This window comes from Eptesicus fuscus, chromosome 17, assembly GCF_027574615.1.
Source record: "Eptesicus fuscus isolate TK198812 chromosome 17, DD_ASM_mEF_20220401, whole genome shotgun sequence".
Taxonomy (NCBI): domain Eukaryota; kingdom Metazoa; phylum Chordata; class Mammalia; order Chiroptera; family Vespertilionidae; genus Eptesicus; species Eptesicus fuscus.
Window position 1 is genome coordinate 26,271,806 of NC_072489.1, and position 25,246 is coordinate 26,297,051.

Below are 25,246 nucleotides of genomic sequence, written 5' to 3' on the forward strand. Positions count from 1 at the left end.
CTTATAAGTACTATGCAATCACATTTGTAATATCTATAGTTTCAGGAAAGCATAATAAAATGATGACTTGAAGCAAAGTAAGAATAGATATGGTAAATTTCAAAGGACTGTTTGTATATACCCCACTTCTAAAAAAGTATTGTGAGAATGATGGGCCTAATACAATCCTGCTGAGACTTTGGGTTTTGCTTCTGTAGTCTGGTTCAATACCTCAGTGGTTTGCTGCCACTTGAAATTTATGCTTTTAAAAACATGAATTTTAACTTGGGTCCACAGTGTAAAAGTTGCATTGTGGTCCTGTAAGGGCTGCTTCATTATCGTGTGAGGTTCCTGCTTAGGATTGATGGACTGGCACAACAGCCTTCATTGACCTAATATAGACAGGCATCTACATTGGGCCTCCCCCGGCTCCCTGATGTATCTGGGGTCATTTTACCACTTGTCATGCCTGTGCTTATTCACCAACAAAAACAAGCTGCTCTTGCATGTGACTCCGGCAGATCAAAGTGCATTGTTCTGTTCCCTTGACTGTCTGTCTGGTTTGGTTCTATCAACTGTAACCGGGTCCCCCTTTGATGGAAACAGGACATGCTTTCCAAGCCAAGTCCAGTTCTCCAAACAACACACGGGGCTTCAGGAAACATTCCCGTGTTTCTGGCCCAGCTCTCCATGGGCCTCACTTCATGTGCATGTTTGTACCTTGTACTTCCTCTGTCTTTTCCAATTCTCCGCAGCCTCCAGGCCCCACTACTGGTAAAAAACAAACGCTCCTGTCTTGGACTCCAGCATCTTTCTGTAAATGATAAAAATGTGATGCCCTATTGATGCAGCACCAAAATATTACATTTTATGGAAAATTCTGATAGTAGTAGGAGTTTTTATTTATTTATTATTTTTAATGTGTTTTTATTGATTTCAGGGATGAAGGGAGAGGGAGAGAGAGATAGAAACATCAATGATGAGAGAGAATCATTGATTGGCTGCCTCCAGCATGATCAGGGATCAAACCTGCAACCCGGGCATGTGCCCTGACCAGGAATCGAACCTTGAGCTCAACGCTCAACCACTGAGCCACTGCAGCCTGGCAGAAGTTTCTTTTATTCAGTCTAAGGCTCCGACCACTGCATTTAATGGCTATGTGAAAGCTGTTGAATTTCTTTATAACTTTTATTTTTAGCTTTATATCATTCGTGAAGGAGAAAAATCCTAATTACAGTTCCTGACAACGTTTGGTTTGCAAACCTATTTTTTGACTGATGTTTTTACTATGCTTGGTGTGAACTGCAAGTCAGTGAGATGTGATATATTCTTTATACTAGTACTTGGAAATGTATTTGAAACCTTTTTGAAATAATTCATTTGATTCTTGTGGTGACAGTGAGAGAAACCAGATTCCTACCAAGATGCCTTGGACTTCACCTAAAGTTTCCTCTGCTCCTTAGCACCAAACTAGCTAATAATTTGCCCCTTCAAACATTCTTTGGCATGGACAAGCAGAGTGGATCCTGGGGACACAGGAGGGTCTCAGTCTGCTCACTTTAATCTATAGTTTACTAGCATAGTATAACTATAACCAGAATGGCATTGCTCTTTTTTTATGATAGTCAACTATTCAACCCATTTATTTTTAGCCAACTAGAAAAATAGCAGAATAATAGCTCTAATTTATCCAAGGCCTATAATGTGCCAGTCAAAATATTTGATGCTTTGCCAACATTAACTTTGTTCATCCTTTTAGGAACCCTAGGAGGCAGAGGTTATTTGCAGGCTGCATACAATTGAGTCGAGTTGTGTTCCTTCACTTGCCCAATAGTGAATTTGAGAGGTGGATTTAAACCCAGCTCTGCCTGACTCCTAGCCCCCACTCTTCCTACTACACCAGGCTACCTCAACCTCATTTTAAACAGGATGCTACGGAAAAACCACTCCACCTTGATGAGCTAAGTGTGTGTTTGCTGTTTCATATTTGTGCAAAGACTTAGAACTAGAAGAGATCTCAAAAGGTCATCTAGTCGAATTATTTTCTTTAGAAAGGGAAGTCATCCATCCAAGAAAAAGTACTGATAGGAGCCCTGAGTTCACTGGAGATGGAAGGCAGCAGAGTAGCAGCATCACCATCCCAACACTTAACACATTTGAAATCTGTCAAACCCTCTCTTGTCTGGAGTGAATGACTCCAACTCTCGTGTAGCCTGTCTTCCCACCACCTACTTTCTATCCACTTTTGGATGAACTTTTGAAGCTCTTTTCTGGATCTTTTTAAATGTCAAGAACAAGACTGTACATAGTAACCATGACTGTGATCAGCTGCTCTCTTTTTTGGCAAGAAAAGAGCCTCTTTTTAAAGGGATATCACTCAACTCAAAGTTTATCCCTGGAACTATTATAAGAATGAAATGTTCACACTTAGGTACCTGGCACTGAAAATGTAGACAAATAGGTTGGGCTCTGCCTTCAACAGGACATCTGGGCCCCTCTATTCCTCTCTGATAGTCACACCACACATGAATAATTATAAGTTGTATTGTTTCCTTTCCTTGGAAACTTCCAGCATTGATCTGTCTCAGGCCCTTCCAACACTGAATAAACCCTATGGTGCTGGAGGTGGTGGTGACAACAGCAGCCACAATTAAATTGGGGCTCCCCATGAGCCAGGCCTGTGGCAGGTGCTGTATAAATCTCTTCCCACTTCATTCCTGATGTGACCCTGCAAAGAAAGCTCTCTTCATAGGAGCAAACAGGCACAGAAAGGGACCAAGGTCAGACAGCTAGGAGACAGTAAAACTGAACTTTTCCTGTATCTTCCTTTGCACCATGCTTTTTGGCTAATGGTAATGCTTGATCAGAAATTTACTTTAAATTTATTCCTGGTGCAGTCTAATTCTTATGCTGTTTTGTTTTCTGTTTTTGTGGACACTGAAGACCAGCATTCACCATCTGTCACCAGCTCTACTATTCCATTGTTCCTCTTAAGTTTTTATACCTAGCAAATAGCCAAATTCTTTATGTGCATCTAAAACTAGCTAAAAATGAGTCCTTTTACTTCCAGTAAAAATGATACATTCAAGTGAACTTTCTGAGTGTGAGTAGAAATCTTGGGTACAGATGGCCCTTCATTTCTGCAGGTTCCGAATCCATAAATTCTACCAACGACGGATTGAAAATATTCGGAAAAACAATGTTAATGTTGTTGCTGGCATGTACTATGTAGTTAAGCTGGCATGTACTATGTAGTTAAGCCTAAAAATGTACAGACATTTTTCCTTGTCATTATTCCCTAAACAATACAGTATAACAGCATTTGCAAGCACTTACATTGTATTACATATTATAAATAATCTAGAGATTATTTAAAGTATAGAAGGATATGCATAGGTTACATGCAAATACTACACCATTTTACATAAGGGACTTGAAAATCCTCAGATCATGGTATCTACAGCGGGTCCTGGAACCAATCCTTGTGGATACTGAGGCGTGACTGTATTTTATAATGACATGCTTTCTCCCCAAAATTTAACTTAAACATGCAAAACTACTGTACTTGCCCTTATACGCAGCAGTTTCTAATCATATTTTCAGTCTAGTTGGAATCCATTTATTCTGTAAATTATTCTTACACACTGTTTTTCCCCAAATATTATTAGCTCCTATGAAAAGTACAGTATATGTTTTAAATGGTAACATTAATTAGAGCCATAGTTTCTGTGTGTCTTAGGTAACTGATGTTTCACATTGAAGGCACATGTAATCAGATACAGCATGAATACATCCCAATTTGAGTGCTCGCTTGAGGTCCTTTAAAAAATTCAGGATTATGGGTTTGTGTCTTTGTCTGGGATTGGCTGTACTTGTGGTTAATGGTGAGGGAAAAATCAGAAACAACTAATGCATCTAGATAGAGTATTTTGAAATAGCTCTTACTGTTCATGGCACATTCTAAACGCTGAGCCAGAAGTAACATCCTAATGATGATTTCAGGATGGCAAAAAGCCTGTTTGAGAGAAACATATCAAAGTGAGGTGGACCAGGGCCAAGACTAGGGTGAGGTGAGTAAGTCATTCCACCTCAGGCATAAAATATGAATAATAATGCTTTTTAAAAGATAGGAGCACTATTACTGGTTTTTTGTGCGGCTTTTTTTTTTTTTTTTCTGCCTCAGGCTCAGTATTGGCACTGTTGCTGGTCTTGATTTTATTTAAAATTTTGGTATTTCGTTCATCATGGATTTTTTTTCCTGTAATTTTTTTTAAAGATGTGTTTCATCTGGATTACTGAGATTTTTGGCACCTCTATAAGTTTTGCACTTGAGGCAAGTGTTAAACTCTTCACCCAAGACCTGGCCCCAGTGGTGGACTTCATAAATTGATAGCAAGGTAGCAAAGGGAGGAAAGTTAGCAATGCATGTTCTTTATGGGAAAGTAATCCAAACCACATTTCGACATGTGTAGTACAAAGGGACCTAGGAAAATTCTTGCAACTTATGTCTTAAAGATATTTAATCCTGCCCTAGCTGGTTTGGCTCAGTGGATAGAGCGTTGGCCTGCGGACTGAAGGTTCCCCGGTTCGATTCTGGTCAAGGGCATATACCTGGGTTTCGGGCTCAATCCCCAGTAAGGGGTGTACAGGAGGCAGCCAATCAATGATTCTCTCTCATCATTGATGTTTCTATCTCTCTCTCCCTCTCCCTTCCTCTCTGAAATCAATAAAAATATATTTTTTTAGAAAAGATATTTAGTTATATGTACTGCTGTGGCTTAAAAGACTAAGACCTGCCTAGGTTATAGAAAACAGTAGAAAGGCATAAAAGAAACAGTTCGTTGGACCAAGGGACAAGAATAGTTGTTCCCTAAGAGGTTAAACTAAAACTGCTAGTTCTCATACTTGAGAATGCCTAAGCACCCTGGTTATTTTGGTTTCAGAGTCCTGGGGAGAGATGAATCAGCAAATTTTAGCTAGTGTCTGGATGATTATAAAGCAGATGGTCCTCGAGTTATGCTTTGGTAAACACTGCCGTGGAATTATCATGATGCTCTTTACTGAACCTCGGCCAAAAGGGAGGAATCTCTGGAAGATTAAAAAGAGAACTTGAGAGTAAAGGAAACCAAAGAATACATACTATGTGATTCCATTTGTATAAAATTCTAGAAAATGCAATCTATAATGATAGAAAGTATATTGTTGGTTGCCTGGGAAACAGGAGGGAGGGAGGAATAAATTACAAAGTGACACAAGTAAACTTTGGGGGTGATAGGTGGCTGTTATCTTGATTGGGATGATAGTGCTAAGGGGTGCATAGTGTATTTCGATTGTATCTCAAAGTTCTTTAAAAAATAGAAATATTTTATGGGCAATAAAAGTAGTCTATGATATGCAAGAAAATTTGCATGGTAAACAATATATGTTTTAATTATTTATAGAACTTAAAATTCTCATTGAAAATGTAAATCATTTGTGTGAATTTGGAATTGGGTGGGAATGGGACCAGATTTTTAATAGCAGAATATGAGAAATGGGATAGTTTTAGAAAGTCAAAGCTAATGATGGGACACTATCAAATTGTCCCCAAATTATGCTGGTTCCCTTTCCCAAGAGATAGAGCCCTCAGATGTGAGATTATAGTCTGACGAAGTAGCCTATGTCTTTGGCTATGGTTATGTGTGTATCTTTTTCTAAGGAAATTGTTTTGACCAGGTACCCTGTGATAGCCAAATAGAGAACAACACGTTCCATGAAAGTTTTCCATGTCCCCATCAAATAGCAACAATTTAGTCTTTTCTAGTGGGTTTGTTCTGGAACTGGGGGATGCAGTGGTTCTCTGGGAGTATACAAGCGACCTTTTCCATTTGGGACTCAGCCACTCTGGCTGGGAATTGGGTGCAGAGTGGAGCTATCAGGAGTGTCCTCTCACTGGATTAAGCACTAAGTAGAGGTGTGAGGTTCCACCCTTGTTAGTTTCTCTGGTTGAGTCCCAACCTACCTTTCCAGCCTCATCCCTTGCTGCCTGCATAACAAGATATTTATAGTTCCCCATCCTCTGTTGCCTCTTGCCCACAAACATGCTTTACATCCACATGAAAAAATTACAGTTCCTACTCCATCTATTCTTTACCTACTTAATTATCACTCATATTCTAATTTAGAACAGGGTCAAAAAATCCCAGAAGTACTCTTCATCCCTATCACCTTCCAGGTGAAGTATCTCTTCCTTTGTGTTTCTATACAATACCTTCACAAATCTCTATTACAGCCATGATCACATTGTTTGAAAATTGTTCCTTAATCTTCTTTTCCCATTCCCCTTTTCCTATTATTCCTAGTATCTTTAGAACAGAGATTTTGTCTTTCTACTCTATGTCCCCGATGCCTGGACCTGGTACACAGCAGGAGTTTAATGAATGTTAGTTGTTGGAGTGCCTGAATCTATCGATTGATCTTATACAAGCCAGGATTTTCTAAGGCACTTATGAAGAAATATCATAACAAAAACCAAATTATTTCACTAGGTTGAATTTTACATTTGAACTTTTAAAATAAGAATAACAAATCTTGTACCAGCCTGAAGGTTAGGAAGATGGAAAACACTTGTGCCAGGCCTCTCTTCAATGAATTAGCAAATGAAAAGATCAGCTGTGAAGCCAGGAGAAAAAGGAGGGAGGCACAGTCAGCCACAACCCCAAACCTCTCTTTTTCCCCCAATATTTGGATGTGAAAATTTCTTTTGGAGTGACTTGTTTGAATGAGTATTACTAAACAGAGAATTACTTGTATTAATGCTAATGCTTTTCCAACTATAGGTTGTTTTCCTCTGGGTATCATTTCCAGGATCTTTATAAGAATCATTTTAAAAATAATTATATATGTAATTATTCCATTTTCCCAAAGATGAGGCATTAAGGAGAACAATTAAAGTTGGATTATTACTGCTTTGCGCTTATCCAAAACAAACAAAAATACATTAGACTAAATGCATATAAATAATTGATAAAATTTAAGGTGATGGAAATTTATGGATTGTATACTAAAGCATAGGATTTCAGTGATGCCAAATCATCTGGAACACAGAAAATACGTCTGTGCCATACTCCGTGCCCTCCTCCGCCTGCTGTCCCACACTGTCCTTCCTGCTCTGAACTGGTACATCTTGTATTGTAACCAGAAGACTGACTATCCCAAGAGCCAGATTCCCGTGCCAGACTCAGCCCTGTGTCCAGGATGAAATTGTCCTTGGGAAAAAGCAGTGCCAGATGAGATAGCAATAGGGCTTGATTGATGACTGGGGTCACTCGTGTTCCAAGACCTACAAGAATGCTTGCTGCTGCCCAAACACTGGCCATGGCTGGGGAAAGGGTCATCTGTGGTCCATTTTTTCCAACCCCCAAGGTCCTGTCTGTACTTGTTTACAGGTCATCTGGAGAGTAACTAGTATGTGTTTAGAAAAGCATTGATGAACCCAAAAGATGCCACAGAAATATGAATAACAAGGCCACTAGATGGGTAAAAAGAATAAAAAACATATGCATTGTTCAATACATTAACATCTTGTGTTCTGCCTTCTTTTTTACCTTTTTTCTATTACTACTTAATAACTACAAGCTTGAAAACTTGGCTTAAATCTACCTAAGTAGATTTTCTTCATGGAGGAAGAGAAAAAACATCAGTTTGTGATGGAATTTTCTGATGAAGAAATCTATTTCAGTCCATATAGATTTTTTCTTTTAAATTAGGAGGTAAAATAAAAGAGACTGTTAAGTAATTCTACTGTGTCTTCAAAGGGTAATTCTATTGCCATCTTTCAGCAAGTCCATATCAATAAAGGAATGAGCTGGTAAGCCAAAAGGAAAAGATCTCTTGATGAGAATCTTCTTCCTTCTAATTAGCTGTAATATACAAGATATTTCCTTGGTGACTTTTGAACCCATAAACATATGTATCTGACAATAATTAGTACTTCATAGTTTACAGAACACTTTACAGGCACAAATATTTTTTCAGTGAATCTTAACAAAAATCTATCAGTAACTTTTAATATTGGCCATTCATTAGATTTCCATGATTATCCCATCACTTCATTCTCTCCCCAGAACTGTTGTGCCCCCAGCATGCAGTGTATAGACCATAGTCAGAAGGACAAAGTATTGAATTACAGAAAGATAAAGCAAATTTTCAAATTCTCTTTTAAACTTACCACCTTGGCTATCTTTCTGTTTTAGTGATTTTTTAAAAAATTTGGTTTTTAGCATTTTTTAAATGATGATCTGTGAAATAGAAGGTGTTCCCTTAAGCCTTAATTCTATGTAACTAACACAGAATTAATTCTGAAAGTAGCTTCCCTATTTCTTTACATTTCCTTTGCTTCTGGAGATAATCTAATTCCTGGAAGAGATCATTAATCCATTATTCTGGTGTTATGAAAGTATCCAATTAGATTGGGTAAATGGGTTTTTTAGATAAATTCAAATAATTTAAAAACAATATTGCCTGGCTAATCTCTGCTGTATACCAGAGATATTATAGTGCCATCTTTCAGCAATAATTATCTGAAGAAAGAGAATAACTCACATACTATTTTCATTCTTTATTAAAATTATAAAATATCCCCTGACTTATTTTAAGCCTAAGTTTATTTCTTTTAGACTTTGAGTCTGCAAACATACTGGCATCAATATTTTTTATCCTCCAATATCTATAAGGCTTTTTATTTGATAAACAGTAACTGAAGGGCTCTTTTGTTACAAATGCTGTGTTGTGTACAATGGAAGACAAACTAATAGGAACAGAACAAAATCCCTAAAAAATGAAACTCACAATATAGTGGTGAAGACAGCACATAAATAATTACAATTCAGTGTTAGAAATGCTGAACTAAAGATGTCAGTATGAGGAACAGGGAAGAAAATTGCTCAGGGTGAATACTCAAGCAGCATTCTCAACTTTTCTTGTTCATACCCTATACCTAGTCCATCAGCAAACCCTGTTGGCTCTACTTTCACATATATATATAGAGAGAGAGAGAGAGAATGCAGCCACTTCTTACCATCTGCTCCCAGGCCAAAGTCACCATCATTTCTCACTGCATTATCTCATAACTGGTCCCCTTCTCCTACCTTATCCCTCCTGGCAACCCTCTCCCCACCACCATTTAGTCAGTTTTCATTATAACAGTGGGTGATCCTTTTAAAACATAAATTACAGTATTCTGATTTCAGATTGCATAAATCTTTCGCCTTTTTAAAACAGATTATGTCATGTCATTCTGCCCAAAAACTCCTAATGGTCTATCAGTTCACTTGAAGTAAGAGGCCCTGAGGCTCTCCCTACCTCTGCCCAGCATTGCCTCTCAGCTCAGCTCCTGCTGTATTCCCCCGGCCCTCAGGGAAACATCCCAGGCATGCTTCTGCCTCAGGGCCTTTGCACCAGCTTTCCCTCTTCCACTGTATTCTCCCTCAAGATATCAGCAAGTTAGCTCCCTCACTTCCTCCGGTCTTTACTGAAATGTCACCTTCTCACTAAGGCCTTCCCTGGCCACATTTCAGTAGCACCTTCTGCTCCCCAATATTTCTGTCCCCATTTCCTGCTTTATTTTCTGTTAGCATTTGTCACTACCTAACATATTATGTATTTTACTGTTTTTGTTTGCTTGTTTTGCTTATTGTCTCTGTATGAGGAGGGTAAGAACAATGAGGACAGTCATTTGTGTCCCTAACTAATTGCTGTGTCCCCAATGCCTAGAAGATTGCCTGGTACACAGCAGGTTACCAGTTAATATTTCTGGAATAAATGATTGAGTGATCGCTTATTGATATTGGATGAGTGACTTAACAAGTTCTTGTACCTTTATCCATTCAAAGAGGATTGCTGAGAGACCTGGGTTAAACTCCCTTTCTTGTTGTGGTAGAATGATCTTGAGGGTTTGTTTCAGAACAGTCAGGGAGGTTAATCCCAGAGACCTCCCATCTGACATTCTAGCTGATACAGAGGCTTTCTTCTATTTACAGCTAGTCTTGCTCTCAGGAGAAAACATTAACAGTGTAGGAAGGAAGTTCCTTAGTCACTTAGCTTCAGGGAAAGCCAAAGAGAAATGAGACTGACAGGTGGAGCAGGGAGGGCATTTATTACCACAATTTCACCTTCTGTTAAGCAAGCCTTCTTTATGTCAATACTTACTGCTTCCATTGACCAGGAGTTAAATCAGATTGCTTAACCTATTCCTTCTAACAAATTACTTGTGCTTCACTCAATTTCACATGCATTCAACTTTTTCTGATGATTGTGTGAGGTGTAAGAATATACTAAATGAAGCATAGATTGCTAAGTATAGAAAATAGAATATCAAGTGGAAAATAGCCAGTTTCCATTGGACGATAAACCAACAACCTTCTAGGGCAGGGCCATTTCCCCCTGTGACATTCGTGCTATGATGGTAAAACCAACCATCTTTAAGACTTGCATATTATTTATCTTAGGGTTTGGTGGCATTGGTTGGGGTGTGGCTATGGCTTCCCTGCATAAGAGTGTGCATTGCTCTGGTCCCATTTTTGGAGGGTGGGGGAAGACTGGTTTAAAATGCTGATTCCTACTAAATATGCGGTTATGGGCTTAGAAGAAATAGTTGCGCATGCTAACCATTCCCAAATCTGAATATATTTCAGGGTGTTTTCACAGTTTTCCCCACATAACATCTGTCCTTAAGAAGCCTCACTGCTATTGGTAAAGTATTGACTTGATTTCTCTGCTCACCTCCAGGGCACTGCATGGTACTGCCCTGCCAGGCGTTCCCCTGCAGGCCTCTCCATCTTCCATGAGTATGAGCTTACACAGCCATTCATCTCCAGGTGGTTATGTTCGCCATCACTGACAATCCCTCCGCATCTCATACACACCACCGGGCTGCTCCCCTACTAAAATTTTCCCAAGCCACATGTTACACATTTCTTTTCTCTGCCATGCTCCCAACTGTTTTGTGCTGTTTGGGTCTGTCTGTTTGCATAGCGCTGTCAGACGATATGCATGAAAGGTGCATTGTTGACATGACTGGTTTTGAAAATGTTTCTGAAAAGAGCCTACCTCGATTATTTGGGAGGTGGGAGGAAGAGGAAGTTTGAAGCCCCTAAAGTGGAGGTCAGAGACTCTTACTTGAGTCTTTGTCAAAGGGGAACAAAGAAAAGAATGTGATCATGATCTCTACCCATATAAAGGGTACGGATGTCTCTACTAAAAAAGAAAAAAAAAAAGAAAGAATAATAGGTAATAGTGACATAAAGAGGTAGGATCCATAGAACAAAGGACTTAAAAATGTTTGTTAAAAAGGACACACTTGCAGGCAAGACTCAGGTTAATATCATTGTTAGCTTTCTTTTAGTCACCAAGTTCAAGACACCCAACCAGAACTGGCCCATGGAGAAGAGTGTTTGGCTACCCCTCTCACTCCGCTGTCCTTCACATTGCCCATCAGATTGGCCTGGTTTTAGGCTCTCAGATAAAGAATAATTTAGGAATTCTTTTTCACTTAACCAGATAAGGAAGCATAAGTTAACTGGACAATGATGGGACTAGAAAAGGGAACACGAGAAGCACTTTTGGGATAGAAACGAACTTACTAATAGGAAACTCGTTCCTAATCACCAATTTTTGATAGTGATTATCTACCCTTTTCAACCACTTCTTCAAAGGATGAATTGGGTATTTCTGGTTGGAAAAGCAGGTTAGCTTCTCATTGCTTCTCTGGTCTTTTCCTACTATGTTTGCTGTATTTGATTGTAGTTTTATAAAGACAGGCCTTGAGGACATGTGTGGCATTTGCTGTTTAATGTGTAGCTCTGGCCAAGATATGTGGATAAGATGCACTTTTTTCAGACTTTCTTCCTTTAATCTTCCAACAAAGATTGGTCCCAACTTTGCATGCACACTCCTTATGTTATCCAAATATCTTTGCCAATCTTTTCACATGCTATTTTTGGCCAGTGTCCTACTTGAAAGATCACTGAAAAATATGCTTTTTTGTTTGTTTACCATCTGAAGAAAAACTGATGCGATTGAGGTTGGCTTTATCAGCTCAAGCATTTTTGGATGACTAGATCTCTTTCTGATTCCCTCCCCAACCATTCCCTCTTTCTGATTCTGCTACCCCTCCATGAAACTGAAAATTTACAATGTTCAAACATATAGACTTACTTTATATTGTTTTTTACTTAACTAATCAAAACATTATTTCATGGGCATTATTTGATATGTTAGTACCCTAGTGAAACTTTTATATGTATATTTCCCCTTAGGAACAAGAAATCACATTTTCTCCAAAACAGTAAACATTCATAGGCAAGCAGCTGAAACTATACATTTGAATCCTTTGTAACCCTGGCTTTCTAATACAGTTACTTAGCCCAATCACAAAAATAAGTAATCCAAATTTCTTTCTACCCCCTTCTCAATATTCAACTTGTGGAGTTTAGAGTTTTGTCTACTTTGTGCTTTGCCTCTTTATTCTCAAATTCTTATGCATTCTATTCCAAATAGCTGTAGGACTCCATTTAAATCCTATCAGGTTTTTTTACAGCTGAAATAGGAACGCTGAGGTCATTTCCAGGCTAATCCTGCTGCTTAATATGTGAGAATGTCCTCATCACACCACCCCCTCCCAATTATTTTTAAACTCAGTTCTTCAAAGTAAAAAAAATAATAATAACAGTTTCAGTTCCAGGTCCCCATGGAATGTTAGCTCCAATAGAAGTAAACACGCTAAAAGCTGCCTTTTTCTCTTTATCCTTCGTAGGAATGGCATTTTTAAACATGAGCTTGTGTAGACATTGAACAGTCTCCACATGGGAATGAATGGTTTGATTAAAGGTTATTTAATATCTTAGTTCCTTGGAATTCTGCCTAAAGCTGGAGATATTCTTCACTATAGGTTTTGTGCCTTCTTTGACTACATTGAAAAATGGCTCAAAAAAGCAGAGGGAATAAATGGCATTCTCAAAATAGTTACTTGATTATATAGGTGTGTGTGTCACAGAGGATACTGATGTGTTGAGAATGAGGAATTAGAAGAGAATGTGGAGATAAGGAGGAATGTGTTAAAGCAGCATCTTCCTATGGCCCTATCATAATATTCATTGACACAGTTTCTTGGTTAAAATCAGGTTTCGAGTACTGCATTCATATTGCAGCCTAAGGAATAGGATTCTGTATCATCTGTGCACAATGTTTTCTTCATTTGCATTTATATTTAGATCAGCAAGGGTTAAACTGAATACATTTAAGCAAAGATGATATTTTTAACTGCTTTCAATATAAAATTATGGGGACAGAGTCTCATGGATGTGCATTAAAGAGGGGAAAAAATAACTTTATTCTAAGGATACAAGTAGAATTTTGACTCAGTAAATTATTTTAGCTTCAGAGGTAGTGTTCCTCTCAGCACAATCTCTTCTCTTTAACTATCATTCTTTTGAGGCAAATATTTACAGAGCATGGAATTATATTTCTAGCTTTCCAACAGCATGTCATACATTGAAATATTGATGAGACACAGTTAGAAGTTGGGCCCTCCGGACTTGTATTGTGTGATGGCATTGTGCTGCTATCATCAGGAGATTCCATTTTTTCCAACCCCCAAGGTCCTGTCTGTACTTGTTTACAGGTCATCTGGAGAGTAACTAGTATGTGTTCAGCGGCATGAGTGTTATCACGGTAACCTTGGCAACAGAGCTAGCTCTGATTTCAAAACATCACATGCTGTATCATAAAATTAGATAACGGAATTGACATTTAGCTACATGTCTGTCATATAAATTAAGCCCTGAGAATGATTTCCTTTATAGTCACATACCTTAATATGGAAAGAGAAGGCACCAATTAGAACAATTTTATACAAATACATACTATTCCACTTTTAAGTGCTAAATACATTTCCTCAATTCTTTCTCTATAATATTGAACCTCAGATATTGCCATATTATTCTCACACTGCCAAAATTCATGGTGGCTTTATTTTATGATCAGGATGAAGCTTACAGCAGAGCTACATCAGATATCCTATATAAATAGGATTATGAATAATAGAAAACTCAGCTCCTAAAAAAAATGTAAAATTCAAAGCACTCTTGGCTTTACTGGGTATTGTTATTTATGCTGATTAGAAGTAAGACTGCACAGAATATTCTAATAAATCAGAACCCCAAAGAGAAGACATGCTTCCTTTTCATTTATATATTTATGAATATTTTACACATATTTTCTAGTATCCAAGAATCTTTGATAATATCTTTATTTCAAGGACACTACACATGCAGATTAATACATTTATCTACTTTGAGTCCTAGGTCCTCTTTTGTGATTTATAAATATTTTAATCTCAGCATTTTTCTCTATATTTGCTCTGATCTGTTGCATGTGTGTGTGTGTGTGTGTGTAAATATAAAGAGTTAACTTGTGATTTACATTTAATGTAAGCACCCTGCAGTTTTCTACCTTGCAAATGATTATTTTTTAGAAATTTTATGGTTGCCTGGATATATTTGTTTGTCTTTATTGATATGTAGGGGGAAAGCTCATTAATGATTTAAAAGAAGGTGTTTTGATTAAATTTATTCCTAGTATTTTTTGAAGCAATTGTGAATGGGATTGTTATTTTAGTTTCCCTTTTTGATAGTTCATAATTAGTATATAAAAATTCAACTGATTTCTGGATATTTATTTTGTATCCTGCTACTTTACTGAATTCTGGACCCTTGAACTTCCTGCTCAGGTGGTAAATATTAGAGGCAGGCTTTTAATATATGTTTCTTTCAGGTCCCCATGGAATGTTAGCTCCTGCTCTTTGAACTAGTTCCTTTCTAATTTCCAACATATATAAATTTCCCTTCATTTATTTTGAGCTAAAAAAATTAAAAATTAAAGATGGTATTTTGATTAATCAACTTGATCCTTCTCATTCCATAACAATAAAGGCAATAAATTAACATCTAATAAAATTATAAGAGTTTATTTCTGAATTTAGCTGCAAGATAATCTCAAATCCTTGGGCATAAGTTTTCCTATTCTTTATACTCTTCTGCCTCAATGTTCTCAAAGTCATCATTAAGCCTGTTTCAACCTAGAATGATAGTTTATAATTCTTCTTAAAGATACCTTTTAGCAACTATCTGTCAAACACCATAATGGAACAACTGTCTTGTAAAACAGTTCTTTGGCTTCTAGAATGGTAAGTTGTTATATAAAAATGAAAGATCTTTATGTCAAAATTGACTATAAAGCAATTTTTCTTTTCCCCATCTACCTGCTATGTTTCATAAATAATATTGAGAAATCTGCTTCCAACATTTCCTCATCTTATTAGCCATCCATTTAACTCTTGCTATTTTTATGTTGAACACTACCTTCTTACCTTATACTTGGTAAAGAGTCAAAATCCCTGCAAATTCAGAACCAGATAAGTGGTTGTGCTCTCCACTCATGTGCTGAAGTGGGAAGAAGGGTAGAAATCCTTCTGAGCATTTGCCACTTTGTACAGTAAATACCTGTTCCGTTTTCAGTATTGTTTAAACTCTTTGCTTTATCTCATTGGGTTGAGTCATCATCACCTTTATGTTTTAACTGCTAAAAGGTAGTTTGTATTGTTTTCTATTATCTTGAAACTATTTCTTGTGTTGAACAGAAATAGTTCAGCATGTTGTGGTTCCAGGACTGAGTCAAGCTTGAGTCACCATCTATACTATAGAATAGCATCACTGGAAACTTGTCAATGCATAGACATTCTGCAGTGCAATGTGGACATGAACTTGGGCTGTGCTGGTGCTGGACTGTGGGGGCTTATCAGGCTCTTTGCATGACTCCAAGATGTAGTTTAATATCTAATCTCTCTCCTTTTTTTAATTATGACATGATCATTGGCATTAGATGGATGGGAGTGGGGAGGAACTTTAATGATAAAAGAAAAAAAGTGAAAAGATGATACAGTGTTGTTGTTTTTTATTTCCTTTTAGGTCTGATGTTGTGGTCCTCTGCTTTTCTATTGCTAATCCCAACTCCCTAAATCATGTGAAAACCATGTGGTATCAAGAAATCAAGCACTTTTGCCCCCGCACACCTGTTGTCCTAGTTGGCTGCCAGCTAGATCTCCGCTATGCTGATCTTGAAGCTGTTAATCGAGCCCGACGCCCTTTAGCAAGGTAAGCCAAGGGACTCGGTGTTTCTCTCTGCTGGCCAAATTAAAACGTAGAGGTAGTAGATGTCTCTGTAACCTGGCATTCTGTTCTGTAACAGTCTTAGGACCCCTTCAACCAGCCATACGCTTTCAGTCAGCTTATTCAGCATGAGGGGGCGTGTCCCAACCCTTCTCAGGGTGATATCACCTCTTCGGTAGAAACCCATTTCACAAAATGGTTGGCCAGTGCTTGAAGTGAATTCTCTAATTATGACATGGTGTAGAGAAAAGTGCTTTGAAATTTGTAAAGTACTAAACAAAATGTTAGCTACTCATAATGTCATTCTTGAAATTATGATTATAATAAAGTTAAATAACAGAGTGATCAGCACAATTTTTGGACCCAAGATCATCAGGTTTATACACATATGTATGTCCAAGGTTTATAATCTTATTTTCCTCAATCCAACCTCTGAGAGTATTTCATTCCCAAAAGGACAGTGTCCAGCTTTAAAAATCATATGGATATATAGTTGCAAAACAACATCTTTTTAAATGTTTCTAGTGGTTATATTTTAATGTGTCACTATTATCTTATTTCCCCTAAGACTAGTGCCTGTCACTCACAAGTTTAAAAATCAACTCAAAGGAGAATTTTAAAATGTGGATACCAATTTGGGGGGGCGGGGAATAAGAGTTTTTAAAAACCTATGCTCCTTCAATATTCCCTTTACAAAAATAATTTTATGTGTTTTATGTTTAAGTGCATTTTTTTTCTGAAGAGCATATCTTTTCAAAATGCTGATATTAATACCTTCCTTCAATATTTGCTAATGTGCTTGTTACAAAATTTTATCTAGATATAATTTTTTATGCTCTCACAACAAAAGCAAATGTTACTTTGTTTAAATAATTTCTGATGTTCTGGGTACATTTTGGATACATTTTCTGAAAACATTTCATGTAAAATTTTCACAATCATTCTGTTCTTAAATAGATGGCCTCTGAATTGAATATTAGAAGCCACATAGAGGACTTAGGGTGAATAAGAGACTGCCTGAGCCTCAGAACTTTCTGTATAAAAGAATAGATTAAGATGATCAGGCCTTACAACCATGGACATGTGGAGGACTGGGGGAGAGTTATGGAGCTCTAGAGGACAGGGAGGGGACAAGCCCTTCTACAGAACAGTAATGAGGTTGCATAAAGGAGGTGATATTTGAGCTTAACCTTGAAAAGTGTCATCAGTTAGTGATCTTCCAGCCAGTCCCAGGATAAGGGGCACAAAATGCCCACAGAAACAAACCTTGATGTTCCACTTGCTTTTCTATACGTCCCTTCCACTTTGGCAGCGCCCTACAGTTTCTCCTCTTTTCAATCCAGGTCTTCAAATCCAAATTCTACCTACTGTTATCTTAGTTCCCCTAAGACTGGTGCCTGTCACTCACATTACCTTTGGTCTTGAAAGCCAAATGTTTATTTAGGAAGATAAATTCTAATAGTATGTCTCAAAATCAAGTATGCATTTATAACAGATCACATCTTACCTATGTTCTGGAATCCATCTGTGTCTTTGCTGTGGTTATGCTATAATCACAGGACTGTTCCATTACACAGCTTCCAAAGGTTTGGCCTCCCTGGGTTTGATTAGATTGCAAATTGGTCTCATGTGCCAGCCCAAAGGATGTAGAACTTGGTCGAACCAGAAGAAAAAAAAAATGTTTTTTTCAGGAACTTTGTGGAACCAGAAGAAAAATAAATAATTTTTTTTTTTTTTTTTGCTAATCCTGACCTGAGGATATTTTGTGGAACCAGAATTCTATCAACTCTGTAGAACCAGAAGGAAAAAAAAATTTTTTTTTGTTAATCCTTACCTGAGGATATTTTTCTCCATTGATTTTTAGAGAGTGGAAAGGAGGAAGAGAGCGGGGAAGGGGGAGAGAGAAAGACTAATGCACTTGTCCAGGCAAAAAGGTGACGAGGTCCTGACTAAAGAGGGTGAAAGAAAAAAGAAGGGAAAGATGTGAAAGATTTACAAATCTAATTACTGAGAACGTAATGAGCTTTTGGATGGGGACCATTTAGTTTAGAACTAGGGAGTTCTAGACTCTTAATTGTTCTCAGCAACTTGCAAATGTGACTATAGGCAAACCCTTTAAACTCTCTGCCTCGGTTTCTTTAGAATGTAGAATGAAAATAATACCCATAGGGTTATGGTGAGGCTCAGATGAGAAAATGAATATGGACTCATTTTAAAGTTATAAAGCAAAATTTAGTGATGATGAAGATGAAGATGAAGATGATAATGGTGGTCACAATGATAACCACTAACATTTATCAAGGATAGTGGACCAGGTACTATGCTAAGCATATTACCTCATTTAAACCTCTCAACAGTCTTTGAAGATATAGGTACTCATTATTATTATTCCTCTTTTAGAGTTTGGAGAACCAAGGCTTAAAGAGATTAAGTAACTTTCCCAGGATCAAATAGTAAATGGCTGTTACTTCAGTTATTGTGGTTACTACTGAAAGCATTTTTTTCCTATAATCATAAGTCCTTTATATTTTAAAGACTAGGTTGGCAGTATATTTTTTCAAGAGCCTTAAAGCTTTAGTAGGACCAGCCGGTGTTGCTCAGTGGTTGAGCTTCAACCTATGCACCCTAAGGTCATGGTTTGATTCTGGTCAGAGCACATGACCAGGTTGAGGACTCTATCCCCAGTGGGGGACATGCAGGAGGCAACCAATTGATGATTCTCTCTCATCATTGATGTTACTGTCTCTCTCTCTCTCTCCTTCTCCCTTCCTCTTTGAAATCAATAAAAATATATATTTTAAAAAATAAAAGCTTGAGAAGGATTTTAAATTATGATTCAATTGGGTCCTTAGGTAGACCCTGGCTACTACATTTATTTTTCTAATAATTTTTATTCTATTTCAGGCCCATAAAGAGAGGAGATATTCTGCCCCCTGAGAAAGGCCGAGAGGTTGCAAAGGAATTGGGCATCCCATACTATGAGACGAGCGTCTTTGATCAGTTTGGAATCAAGGATGTGTTTGACAACGCAATCCGGGCAGCGCTGATTTCCCGCCGGCACCTGCAGTTCTGGAAATCCCACCTCAAGAAAGTTCAGAAACCTTTACTTCAGGCACCGTTCCTACCTCCAAAAGCCCCTCCACCGGTCATCAAAGTCCCAGAGTGTCCCTCCACGGGGACGAACGAAGCCGCCTGTTTACTGGACAATCCTCTGTGTGCCGACGTCCTGTTCGTCCTCCAGGACCAGGAGCACATCTTCGCACACCGCATTTACCTCGCTACCTCCTCTTCCAAATTTTATGATCTTTTTCTAATGGAATGTGAAGAAACTCCAAATTGGAGTGAAGTTACTTGTGAAAAGGAGAAGCAGAGCCGGGATGTCCAGGAGCAGGCATGGAGTGTTGTTGACCCAGATGAGGAGCAGCAGGAGGGTACCCCAAGGACGCCTCAGGCTGAGCAGTGGGAGTCCCCCAGCCAGAACCTATCCCAGCAGGAGATTCTCAAGCTGGAAGCCGAGGGCTCGATCCCGGAGACACAGACACTGGCAGGCTGGAGTAAGGGGTTTATTGACATGCACAAGGAAATGCAAGTCAATCCCATTTCAAAGCGGTTGGGCCCCGTGACCGTGGTCAGGATGGACGCGTCAGTCCAGTCGGGCCCTTTTCGGACCCTGCTCCAGTTTCTTTACACGGGGCAACTGGATGAAAAGGAGAAGGACTTGGTGGGCCTGGCTCAGATCGCAGAGATCCTGGAGGTGTTTGACTTGAGAATGATGGTGGAAAACATCATGAACAAGGAAGCCTTCATGAACCAGGAGATTACGAAAGCGTTTCACGTCCGGAAGGCCAATCGCATAAAAGAGTGTCTTAGCAAGGGGACGTTCTCAGGTGAGCAGGGCCAGTGGCCCAGTCGTGGATGCCTTTGATGTGTTTTATCAAACCTTAGTCAGACATGAGCGGGGGAAAACATAACTGTCCCTAACATGGATGAGTACTTATGTTTTCCCACATGCCTAAGTTACATGTATTTACTTGTTTATCTCGCGTCAGACTTAAGTGCTAAATATTATTAGCTATATTTTTCAGCTAGGGAAACTGAGGGACACAGACGATTAGGTAACTTGCCCATGGTTACACAGGTAGTAAAGGCAGACCCGGGATTTGAACCCAAGCTGTCCCCTTTACTGTGTGTAAAGTGCCAGGTATCCCAATACTTCCAAGGATGGGTCAGGTTACCCCTGAGCCTGAGCCAGGCAGCTTGATGCTCACAGTTCTCCTTCAGGATTCCTTCCGGAGCAACTCTGTTCCCCACTGACCCTTCAGCAAGTACTCAAAACCAAAATCAAAGACCTCTTTGTCCTGAGGCACTGAAATCCTTGAGGCAATTTTGGTGACCCCCTGCATTCCCATCAGGGGTGCCTCATCTCTTCCCACCCCCTCTTCTTTTTTTGTTCTCACACTCCTTTCTTGTTCCTTCTTTGTCTTTGACAAATAAGCATATCTGCCCACGGTGTCCTTACATAATTGCTTAAGTACACTGGTGGCCTGTATCCAAGTTGGGTTACATACCCATGTTTGTACTGTCTTCTATCTTGTACTATTTTTGTTTTGCAGTTGTCCTCTGTGTGTGTGTGTGTGTGTGTGTGTGTGTGTGTGTGTGATTATTAAATTTTGACTTCCTAACTTGTGATAATATGTATACTTCATTTGTGTCTTTATCTTTCATAATGCCTGTCAAGATATATACATTTAGTAAGTGGTTACTGAGTCTGTTCATAAATTTTAAAACCTATGAGTAATATTTACTCCAAACATTGACCATCATGATATAAAAGCAGCCTTGAAAGTTAATGGGAAAAAAATGTTCAAAGCTGCAGCAGATTAAACAGTGGGCCTTAAGTAAAGTTCATGAAATCACGCTCTCCTTACTGCAGAAGCATAATGAACAAATACAGTGGGGAACCCTCAAGTGAATTCTGTTTAAGGGGGAAAAAGCTATAAAATACAGTTTATGGATAATTAGAAAATTTTTAATATGAACCAGATAGTAGATGATATTAGGGAATTATTTTTAATTTTCTTAGAAGTAATGGTATGATTATCTAGCAGAATGTTCTTATTTTTAGAAACTTGATAAAGTAGGAATGAAGTGTAATACTATCTGTTAAAGTCTATATATATATATATAAATTATATGTACACATATAGCTGAAGCAAACATGGCAAATATTAAGTGTGATAAATGAATTATTGTACTATTCTTACCACTGTTGTAATTTTTTGAAATTGTTCGTAATGGGGAAGAAAAAATATTCCTCTTTTATGTGTCCTTATGGTTCAGAGAAGTTGTGTTGTGACACTGTGTGTAAATGCTTACTCCTTAATCCTTGGAGAACATGGAGGGAATTGGGTGTGCCACGGGCGGGACACAAAATCACTCGGTAAAGCTATGGAAGAGAGAGGACAAGAGACGTAGATGGATGAATATGGGTGCAACTCTCAATGAGGCTGGCTCATGGTGGTGTTTCCTCAATCCCTGGGCAGATGTGACATTTAAGTTGGATGATGGAGCCATCAGTGCCCACAAACCACTGCTGATCTGTAGCTGCCAATGGATGGCTGCCATGTTCGGGGGGTCGTTTGTGGAAAGCGCCAACAGTGAGGTACGTGCCTTCCGAAAAGCCTAAGTGAGTGTTCATGAACGTGCGTGTGTATTTGTATAAAGTGTTTTATTAGCCAGATGACTTTGCTTCTTTAACTCCTTCTTTAACGTGAAAGTTCCTTAGGCAGTGCCTGTGTGTCAGGTCACCCTCTTCTTCAATCTGCGATTGTGAGGAGCATTGATTAGCGTTCGCTTGTTATGTATGCGCACCTAAGTGCTTTCCGTGCCTAACCTTTCATCCCCACAGCTCTCCTCTGCCCTGAAAACATGACCAGCTGTACTTGGTAACAGATGTCTCCAGGCATGTTATCAAAAGCATATATAAGAGGGACAGACCTGTCTTTCCAAAGTTTAGGACAGTGAAATGTGTCTTCAGTCACTAATGTCCTAGGCTCAGCTCTGGCCCTAAACAGAGAGGGGACCTCAAGAAGCCAACTCCTTGTGCCATAGTCTCCTCATCTGCAAGATGAGGGATGCACGGGATTGCCCTTGAGGTCCCCTTGAGCTATGACTCTCCTTGTGGCTCTGCCCTAACTTGCCTTCTCTGAGGTTTGTCAACAGTAGGGAAGCAGTAATAAAGCAAATGGTTACTCCTCTGAACACATCTCTCAAAGTGCTTAGGTCTAGTGCAGTGGTCGGCAAACTGCGGCTCTTGAGCCACATGCGGCTTGCGAGCCGTGGTTTGCCACTCTGTTGACTAGTTTGCCGACCACTAGTTTAGAGGACTCCACTTATCACAGACACACACATAACTATCTTTATATTCATTAAAGAATATTCTAAACACCTGTTCTGTGCATAACAACTTTTAGGCCCATGCTTTTAGCCATGCAGTGGCCCTCCAGTACCCCAGAAGAAAGTATAGACCAGTGGTCGGCAAACTCATTAGTCAACAGAGCGGCAAACCGCGGCTCGCGAGCCACAGTTTGCCGACCACTGGTCTAGTGGAAGCCCCTGGGTTAGTGTCAGATGCTGGCCTTATCTCCAAAAGAGGGCACTCTCTAGAGCAGAGCAAGTTGTACCTCAGAGACCCTGTACCTTCATCTTTTTACACGCTCAGTTGGAAAAGAAATAAAAATTTTATTCAAACACTTCTAACTTTAGCCTAGAGGTGAGCAAGCATTTTTGTTCAGTTTTGCAAGTATTTTTAACCATCCTTTTTTTTTTTAAGAAAAAACATGGGGACACCCCATCAAGTTGATTGTCCTAAGAGGCTTGCTTTGATTATCTCAGCAACTCTCCAAACTTTAAAAAGAAATACAGAAAACAATGGCTAACTTTTGGAAAGGGTTGCTCACACCAGAAATCCGAGCACTCCCATTGTGACCCAGGAGCCTGCATTTGCATCCCCAAGTAGGGAAACAGAATCCTAGAATCACAAGCTGGGATGGCCAGGACTAGAGAGGTCACTGGGCCTCCCCCCTGCCTCCAGAACAAACTGCAGCTGCTGCTAAGCCAACCCCCAGCACAAGGCTGTCTGCTGTTTGGAGAAAAGCATTGGAACTATCCTAACGACCTCTCCTGGTGTCCTTCAGCCATTGTAAATCAGGAGCTCCTCATGTGTAACAGTGAAAACGGCCCTGTACTGTCAGAGGTGTTCTGGGGAGTTATCATGGAGACTCCTGCAGCCCGTGGAGGCCACCCAGTGAAGGAGCGAGCTCTCTCTGCAAGCTTGAGGCCTTGGGCCAGTGATCACCCTTCTGAGTTCCCGTCTCCCTACCTGGAAATCACGATAATAAGCCATAGTGTAGTCAAGAGGTGTAAGAATGAATACTTGCAAAGCACCTCATCAACTTTACATAAATGGTAGCTGTCAGTAGTCTTATTTTGATGCCAGCAGTGTTGATATTCTTTGTCTCTTAAAAAAAAAAAAAGTGAAGAAGCCACTGATTAATAAAACTTCATCCTAAAGGCATTTCACTGACTTCAGTACTCTCTGGATAGGAGCCCAGAGGCTCGCTGCCCTTCTTTCTCCGGCTCACTGCAACGTGTGCTGATGGTGCTGTAGACGCCAGCGATTAACCCAGCAGGGAGAAGCTGATCAAGGTCAGGGACCCAGGCACAGAGGGACACTGTGGAGCTGACCTCACAAATGCTAATCCCCTTTATCCCTTCCCAGAATGGACTGTAATTGTCTCCAGATTAAAATGTGCAGGAGAGGTGACCAAAGCAGAAACTTGGCAGCAAATGTGAATGTGCACGTATGCGGCTGTTTAGTAGCCTCCCTTGGAGATGGCCACCTGTTGAGCACTCCCCCAGAAAGTGAGGGTCGCTCACCCCTTAGAGCTGTGTAGCTAAGGCTAATAACAGGTATGTTTTGATTCAACCAGCTCAAAAGACAAGACCCTGGAACCAAGCAACCAAAGGTCTGTGCCGAAATTCCTCTGGCCAATATATGGCGAATGCCACGTGCGCAGGCATTCCTGCCCTTTCCTGCTCCTTCTCTTTATATCCAGTATAGCTGTGATAGTTACGTAGTTTTGAACTCCTGTCTCAGCTTGATCTTGGGCAAGTGACCAGCCTCTCTAAATCTGTGTCCTCGTCTGTAAAATGGGGATAACAGGGAAGGAGAGAACCTTCTTTAAAGGGCAGGCAAGGCAGGCGAGTGTGTGCGTAAAGCATTGAATTTGGTGTCTAGAACATTTAAGAATCGTTAGTGACTATTATCCTAGAGGATTCTTGTGCTTTCTAATGAGGAGTTAAAGATCTTTGTCCCCTGAAAACCCTAAGTTAAAGCCCCCAGTTTCCTTCCTGGTAGAGGTGGTTTTGGGGGTAGGGAAGAGCACTCAAGCGCCCAGGAAATGCTCCAGGGTTGATTTGGGTCCCTATGTGCATTTGGGATTTGTCTTTTCTAGGCCACATTTTACCTCTATTTTGTCTTGTGAAAATCTGACTTCCCAATACAAAATTCAGCCTATTTTTTTTTTTGCATTAATAGAATTCACATGCATATTCAGAAAAGAATAAAATGTGCCCATTGATATTCCTTTTACTTTTTTGTCATTTAATATTTAAGAAGACACTATTTTACTTATATTTTTCTCATTACTTTTAATACAGCAGTAAGCATAATTCTCTCCCCAGAGGTTCGCAGCAAATGGTTTATTAAAAATGCATGCCAGGGTTGTAGTAAGCAATGCTCTGGATCTACAATACTTTCTCATTCTCTAGGAGACTGTCTCTAATTATAAGCCTAATAGTCTGAGCTGATCTTTGCAATTAAAATTTTAAACCAACTAAACTGGAATATAGAATGTTGTTTAGGGATAGCATTATATTCTCTTTTATTACTCTCTTTTTTGAAGCTACATCAAGCAGGTACAATGCAAAATTCTTAATTCCATTTCTTATGTCACTTTATATTATTTTTTAATTCTATAAAACGGTCTCTCCATAGTTAA

The 25,246-nt window shown here is 39.2% G+C and overlaps 1 protein-coding gene across 3 annotated transcripts in view; it reads left to right on the forward strand.

The window, feature by feature from the left end:
- RHOBTB1 (Rho related BTB domain containing 1) overlaps positions 1-25,246 on the forward strand; it is a 63,391-nt gene that overhangs the window by 27,088 nt on the left and 11,057 nt on the right. For all 3 annotated transcript variants that reach the window (XM_054729023.1, XM_008145474.3, XM_028151505.2), the window contains 3 exons: positions 15,984-16,169; positions 19,089-20,071; positions 21,728-21,846. In XM_054729023.1, coding sequence (XP_054584998.1) covers positions 15,984-16,169; positions 19,089-20,071; positions 21,728-21,846 — 1,288 coding nt within the window. The remainder of the gene's footprint in view (positions 1-15,983; positions 16,170-19,088; positions 20,072-21,727; positions 21,847-25,246) is intronic.